General features: G+C 43.5%; 1 protein-coding gene across 3 annotated transcripts in view; it reads right to left on the bottom strand.

Moving 5' to 3' along the window:
- Positions 1 to 524: 524 nt before the first annotated feature.
- KIAA0895 (KIAA0895 ortholog) overlaps positions 525 to 8,107 on the bottom strand; it is a 30,436-nt gene continuing 22,853 nt past the window's right edge. For all 3 annotated transcript variants that reach the window (XM_040592075.1, XM_040592076.1, XM_040592077.1), the window contains one exon: positions 525 to 2,981. In XM_040592075.1, coding sequence (XP_040448009.1) covers positions 2,820 to 2,981 — 162 coding nt within the window. In that variant the 3' untranslated portion in view covers positions 525 to 2,819. The remainder of the gene's footprint in view (positions 2,982 to 8,107) is intronic.

The raw sequence follows: 8,107 nt of genomic DNA, 5'->3' as shown, positions 1-8,107 counted from the left end.
GAAAGGCTGTCATCGCATCATTGACATCGTGAAACTAGCAGTGACATCAGCTCACGTGCGCTGCTGTCCATACGCTTTATTACAGAACTTCAGTATCATGAATTAGTAACCAGCCTCCTCACAGGGGGGGAACAAATCGGGAAAATTTACAAAAGCTACGCTTCAAAATTTGAAACACTTTTTACAAAGGAGAAGGGACAAAGGTGGTGCTGAGAACAGAAGCTGACAGCTTCATCAATTGCTACTGTATTACTTGACAGTGAGCACTTCCAGACTCCAACCTTACACAAGGCAAATCTGTTTCTAGAACAACGAAGGACAGAAGTTTAATGGCACCTACTGCTTTGAAGAAAATGGGACGCGGGTCTTCAAGTAAAGTAAAAAGGCCTGTAGCAGTACGTAGGGCTACAAAATGGTAAGAGTCAACTGGCTGTTGGACGAGGGGCTGTAAGCATGGCCTTTTGTGGCAAAGCAGGGTGACGAGCACAGCCTCCTGGTTTCAAGGACACATTCTGCATGTACACTTAGATTATAAGACTTTATTACTGGGGGACAAGGAAAAGCACTTTGCTTACATAGAAGTCACTGGAGGAAGGCAGGGGTCTCTACTGTAAGAAAAAGATCAGTTCAAAATTGTCCCTTTCGTAAAGGACTGGCCCTTTTGCATACCCCTTGGTCAGCAAAGTAAGCCAGATTCTTCCGTGGTGTAGCCCAAATGATCTCTGCCCAACTTCCTCCGAAGCCAGCTTTTGACTGCAGTCTTTGACTCACCCTCAGCCACGTGTGATTTTCTTGCTGCTTCTGGCAAAGGAGCCAAACCCTGGAGCACGTGAGTATGTGACTACAAATGGTTCCTGTCGGGCTGCTGGAACACCGTGGCTGCTCGGAGCAGCTCTAAAACAAAACCCAAAGCTGGGCAGGCAAAGTCACCAGTGTTCAAACTAGCCAGCCTGAAGGGGGACAGGCGAGAAAAAGGGCTTTTATTTCAGCATACAGAGGCTGAATCGCTTTCAGCTCCTGAACAATACTGGCAATCCAAAATTAAGGCTGCTGCAGGTCCCTGCCTTGAATGTAACCAAATTTAGTAAATTTATGCTTGTTGTGCACTTTTTTTTTAAGTACTCAGCCAGAAAGCTGCTGCAAATGCACCTGCAGTACTATCTGAAAGGCAGCTGCTTTTATGGGGTTATCCAAAAACCTTCAGACCTCTTAACCAGCTGAGAGCTTTTCCTCACAGATTTTCTTATAGATCAGAAAATGTGTGCTCAAGAGTTTGCCGTCATGTTTGGTAACGCCCTGGGTGTAAAATAAGGTGGGAGGTTATTCCATTCATTTCATTAAAGAACAGGATAAGTGGGGAGGGAGGGATACCAGGGCTCAAGTCCACGCAGATGTGGTGTGGAGGAAACCTTGGGTCCCTCTAGTCCCCTTACCCAATACTAGGCTTGTTACCCTGGCCAAGGCTCTCACTAGTTTCTGCCCAGCCTCTCCTACCATAGCTGCTTCCCAGGAGTTTAGAGGAGCCCTGGTAAAATGTTTTCTACTAAAACAAAACCCTTGGTCAGAATACTTATAGGTGCAAAACTCAATTTGCCTAGGTAATTCCATAATAGTCTGGAATCAGAATATGCAGTTTATGTAGTAAGTCCTCCCACACCATCTAAGCTGTTTATGACGCGGCTAGCCATGCCTTGCAGTAAGGTGCTTTCTCTTCTTGCTTCTGGATCTAGCACCAGCAGTTATAACAGAGGTAAGGTCGCTTCAGAGCAGTGCAGCACATCTCCTGGAATGCAGGAATAGGGCACTTGTGAGTCGTCTTTTCCCCCTACTCACATCTTGTTTCTTCAATGAGCTCTTCAAGATCTTGCTTGCTGTAGCATGGAGGTACTGCTTGAAAAGTTGACTTAAAAGTAGGCTCAGGTGACCCAGAGAAGTGGGTGTTGCCTGCTGTGCTGAATCATGTCCCTGTGTTCCTGAATTTATTTAAAACACATAAGTCATGAAATCACAGTTCTGCCTGATCCTTCTTCCAAAACGCTGCCGTGTTGGTACTTCTTAGACATGCTATGCTTGTTCTCAAAGGAGGGAGACCCTTCCCAGAATTCAGCTTCCTGAAATATATACTTTACAGATAAAGATGTAGAACAGTGTAACTTTTTGAGGGGATAAAGGGAGATAACTTTGACAGTCATTAAAACAGCAATACTATTTCTTTTTTTTAAATGTTAAGTCTCCCAGTAAAAAAGAAAACAACAACAAAACATTTTATAATGTTACAGAGCTCTGACCCTATGGCACAAAGACCTGCTTCTGTGCCCTGTGTTTTAAAACTTTCTTTTTTCATCGCAATGATGAACAAACAGGAACAAGTTACACAGACAGTGATGCAGCATAATCTACAGCAGTTCTGTTGCTCTGAACCGTGAAACCTATGACCAAAGACAGGGCAAACACAAGTGAACTAAGGGGGAATTTCTCCTCTTTCTCCTTTCTTCCTCCACCTCTAAACCTGGGTGAGAAAAGGCAGTATGTTACAAAAGACAGTGTCAAGCACTATACCTAGCATACAGAACAGAGCAGATGATTGGACAGATCACTCCAAAGGAATTCCTAAGCCAAATTTTAAGAAATGCACAAACCCTTAAAAAAAATAATCAGTATACAATCACAATGCACAAAGAACATAAAGGGGCTTTTTCTGAATTCCACGTATTCTGGCCACCCTTCCCTCCTGTCCCACCCCTCATAAGTCATTTTGCAAGCTCTGCAAAGTCCAGTTCTACATCCTCACAGAGTAAGTGAATGGTGGGCTAATACTGTTAATTTATGAGATCCTGGAGCTCCTCATCAGTCAGTTCATTGACTTCCATGATCTTTTCCAAGTGCTCCATATACCGGGTATGGTCTTGCAAAAAGTGCGGTACTCTCATGTTCTCAATCACAGCTAATCCTTTCAAGCGATCCACATCCTCATAGGAGATCTGTAAGGAAGGAGATGCGTTAATTTTCCACTACAGTCCTGTTACTTCTCCGCTGTGGCTCTAAATCCTCTCTTGTAGGTGAGAAAAGATATCAGAGCAGGGGGATTTAAAAGCTTGTGAGAATCCTTTGAAAACATGAGTAACCGTGTGCCTCAGTGGAAGATGCAAAAAAATGTAATTTTAGCAAATGCCTCCATACTTCCTGATTCTGCTTTTGATTCAGCCAGTGAACAGACTCGTAGGAAGCTGAATGAGAATGACCTACAGCAGCTGCAGGAAAGAGAGCGAAAGGATGGAGCACATGTGATTCTCAGAGTCTTTTCTCAAAGAGGTGGGAAGATTGACATGAGAATGGACGAAACACTGTACCAAAGACTGGGGAACTAGAAAGGGAGTGTGGGACAGGCATGGCACAGGAAGCAGGCAGGCTCCAGCTTTGGGAAAGGAATGCTGCCAGCTGAACTTAACTCTGATGTTTTCATTTTCGCTAGCAAATGTGCTTATGCAAAGCTAAATTAAAGTGCACTTCTGGTAACTAACTACAGCACGGGCAACCCTTAAGCATCCCAATTTCTTTTTGTTTGTTTGTTTCCCATTCAATAGCAGGGTGGAGATTGGTTTTGCCTCTTGGCATCAGAGCCTTCTGGGTATAGGTATGAAACTCTCCAACATTTTCCAGCTACTACAGGGCCTATTACATTTTATTCTAATGAAATCCAAGATTTTTCTCTTTAGCCTTATGATTCTACAAGCTAGGACTTAAAGTCTTGAGCTTGCAGTAGCTCAAGATGCTGTGAATAATGGTCCAGAAAGGATGAATACTTGGCTGTGCAATAGCTATGTAAGCTCCCTGCACAAAGCAGGACTCCTTGGGGCTATCCAGTGTGATGAAAATTCTGTGGTAGTTGCTTTGTCTACAAGCTACATGTTCTGGATACCCTACAGAAAGAAGCATATGTACTGGCAAAACCCACAAGCCTGGCTGTGCTTGCTAACTGGTACATCCTATTTCCTCACAGCAGGTTTGTGCCAGGTGGCTCGAGAGCAAAGCCTGCTCCTTCCAACCTTTTTACCCCACATTTCTTCTAAGGAGCTGAGCGCTGCACAGTCAGGGTTCCCTGGAAACAGCCTGCTCTCTTAGCAGGTGATGGTTTCTATTCAGAAAAGATTAAAGTGAGCATGAATGATCCACCCATGTGTAAGAAAGATAGGACAGTGTAATGCTAAACCTGATCCATAAAGGCAGTCAGAGATAGGTGCATTATCACTATTGATAATGGGAACAAAGTCCACAAAGAGAAGGGATCTTCGTCTGTGTACATGTGCTTTTCTAGCCGTCATGACAAGATGCATCCTGATTAACAAAATGAACACACACCCATGCCCAGGTTTACTCAAGTCACTAAGGTACTGCTGTTTGAATATGGTGTGGCATTATGCCTGATTAATGTATTTAGAAGTAGTTACAGAGGAGCTATACAAAATCTTAGCATCTCCTCTCAGTCTGGAGACACAGCACCAAATGAGATTAAATATTGACCTTCCCTCCTGTCCCAAGTTGAAATTCTACCTCTTTTGCTCCCAAACAAAGGAAAGCAAAAGGACCCTTTCCCCCTCGTATTTATGTCCAGGGGTTTCTGTTACAGCTGCAACCAAGAAATAAGTATCTGTGATCTGAGGTATGCTTTGAATGGGATGTATTTCCTCAGTCCCTGCAATTGCTAAAGAATGACAAAAGCTGACATTCTGAGATCAAAAACATAACCTCATCCTACTGTGGCAACAGGTTGTCCTCATTACCACATGCAGCTAAAAATCATTGTACTAGGTAAAAAAGACTGAGGCTAAACCAGGTTAACTTAGGCTCTTTTTAATGTGTTCATATTCTTGGGAAACACAATAGAAGGTGAAATATTGCTGCTTTTGCTTTTTAAAACTCTGGTAGTTACGCCATACCGAAATGCACCCAATACCTGCATTCTATTTCTCTTTAATATTACTTGCATGCAGTTCCTACATGAATGTTTTACAGTGCTTCCCATATTTGATTCTTTCCTGTAAAATTTTAAAACTGCTCCTTCTAAAAAGCATCTTTGCTCAGGCTTCAAGCTCTTTCCTTAGTTACTTCTAGGTATGCCAAACAGCTTGCACGTGTTCTGTTTCCATGCACCGCTCTCTTCTACACTAAGTAATGTCAGAAGCCACCAGCAAGGCACAGCTGCCTCCATCACTCAGATCAAGCTCAGTGGTGCAGTTGACATTCTGGAGGGAAGGGATGCCATCGAGAGGGACCTTGAGAGGTGGGCCCATGTGAACCTCGTGAACTTCTACAAGGCCAAGTGCAAGGTCCTGCACCTGGTTCAGGGCAACTCCCAGCATCAATACAGGCTGGGTGGAGAATGGATTGAGAGCAGCCCTGAGGAGAGGGACTTGGGGGTACTGGTGGATGAAAAGTTCAACATGGCCCAACAATGTGCGCTTGCAGCCCAGAAAGCCAACCCTATCCTGGGCTGCATCCAAAGAAGCATAGCCAGCAGGTTGAGGGAGGTGATTCTCCTCTTCTGCTCTGCTCTTGTGAGACCTCACCTGGAGTGCTGTGTTCAGCTCTGGGGCCACCACATAAAGACACAGACCTGCTGGGGCAAGTCCAGAGGAGGGCCACAAAGATGATCAGGGGGCTGGAGCACCTCTCCTGCGAAGACAGGCTGAGGGTTGGGGTTGTTCAGCCTGGAGAAGATAAAAGTTCTGGGGAGACCTTATAGCAGCTTCTGGTACCTAAAGGGGGCCTACAGGAAAGCTGGAGAGGGACTTTTTACAAGGGACCATAGAGTTCAGACAAGGGGTAATGTCTTTAAACAAAAGGAGGGTATTTTTAGATTAGATATTAGGAAGAAGTTCTTTACTGTGGGGGTGGTGAGGCACTGGAGCTGGCTGCCCAAAGCACCTGTGGATGCCCCATCCCTGGCAGTGTTCAAGGCCAGACTGGATGGGCTTGGAGCAACCTGGGCTAGTGGAAGGTGTCCCTGACCGTGGCAGGGGGTTGGAACTAGATGATCTTTATGGTCCCTTCCAACCCAAACCATTCTATAATTCTATTTCTAGCACTCAGATGAGCACAGAAGACAAAGAAAGTTCAGCATGGTTCTGTCTTAAATACATTCACATGAGAAAGCAGTGCTCTGATTTTACAACTGTGTTAACTACCCACTAAAGCACAGAAGCAATTTGTTGTCAGTATTATAGTTGACTGCTTTCACTTCCTATTATGTTCATACCTTTATTATATTTGCAATGAAAATATGCATGCTGAGAAAGTTGAGCTCACTTGTTACAATACAACACTGAAAATCTTTCAAAAGGCAATGAAATTTTCACACTAAATGCTGAGTTTCCCTATGTTTATAAATGCTGTGCTTTTAATTCTAACTTGGAAGACATGGCAGCTGAGCTTAGTACTCCCTTTGGAACAACCTGATCCTCCTATTCTAACCTAAACAAACAAATAAATCACCATTTAGAGTAGTGATAAACTCGTAATAACCACAGGATAGATCTCAGTGTAGGTTTCCTATTTCTCTACATTCACGGAACCTGTTTTTCCTGAGAGTAGATTAGAGATATTGGAGCAGGTCCAGTGAAGGGTCACCAAGATGATTAAGGCACTGGAGCATCTCTCCTATGAGGAAAGGCTGAGAAGCTGGGACTGTTCAGCCTGGGGAAGGGAAAGCTCAGGGGGATTTTACCAATGTGTATAAACACCTGATGGGAAGGAATGACAAGGAAGTCAGGCTCTTGTCAGCAGTGCCCACTGGCAGGGCATGAGGCAATCCACACCAGCAATCCACACACAAAACTGTGACCAAACACAAACCACTTTTTGATGGTAGTAAAACACCGGCACAGGCTGCCCAGAGAGGTTGTAGAATCTCCATCAGTGGAGATATTCAAAGCCCCACTGGACATGATCCTGTGCAACCTACTCTAGCTCACCCTGCTGAAGCATGGGTGTTAGACTAGATGATCTTGAGAGGTCCTTGCAGACCTCAACCAATCTGTGATGCTGAGAGCAGATACTGCTCTTATACACAAATTTCCAGTTTGATTGCAGATGTGTGCAGCAAAAACATTCAGAGCAGACTTTAAGATCCCTTGATTTTATAAGTTGTAAAGTCAAGCACTTATAAATTATCATACTGCTAGAATTAAATTGCTTTGTAGACCCTTAATGTGGATGCCTTGCCATGTGGATTATGGTGGGATCTGTAATTATATGAGGAATGACTTATTATGTTTTTGAGGTGGCTTGACAATTCTTCAGGCTCCCTGAAGAGAGAAATGCATAAAGCAGCACAGGAACAGTATGTGTTCAGTAATTTAGCAGGCAGAAGCTGTGTGAACTTAAGCAGGCTTAAAGCACAAGGAAGTTTTGGAGAATAAAGTTGCAGAGACTTATCTGACAGTGAGATTTTATTTTCAAAGCCTCCTAACTTGGTTCAGTTACCTAAATAGCTCTGCTCACCAATATGGATATTTCTGACACTAAAGGCAAAACTTCTTAAATGTGGATCAAACCCCTCTATTATAACATGCCACTTCCCTTTATCACCCATTCATTGCCAAGTAGGCAGAAATATTGGTATACCAGCTCTAAAGGCAAGTGTAACAACGTCAATTTGAATCCTAGTTTATGTGAGTATGAGCCCTGCTTTATAAACTGTGGAAACTTAGCAATCCAAGGATTTGGTTTAGGAAGTGCGACAAAGTTTCTGCACTTCTTAGTATAATTTTGAGAACAAAAAAGCAATGACAGTTAGAATGGACATAAAATATGTACTGTCAATATAGAAATACCATGTATTTTAGGGAAAAAAAAAAAACCCACCCTGTTTTTTTAAGAACATCAGAGGTGCCATCAGTGAGAGAAATTTGAGATGAAAAACTCTGTGGTGGAAGGGGATGCATTAGCATCAAATGGTTAATTTTGTTTTCTGCTAGGACCACCACCTTATCTAGCACCTGCCCCGCTTGCCCAAGGCAGTCCCTTGTACTGCAAGTCAGATAGTAGTACCCTGTAAAGGGAGGAAAGGAAAGTCTGTGAAAAAACATGATCATAAAATCTTAATCTG

Source organism: Falco naumanni, chromosome 4, assembly GCF_017639655.2.
Source record: "Falco naumanni isolate bFalNau1 chromosome 4, bFalNau1.pat, whole genome shotgun sequence".
Lineage (NCBI taxonomy): Eukaryota > Metazoa > Chordata > Aves > Falconiformes > Falconidae > Falco > Falco naumanni.
Note: the sequence above shows the minus strand (reverse complement) of the source record. Positions and strands in the feature narration are given on the sequence as shown.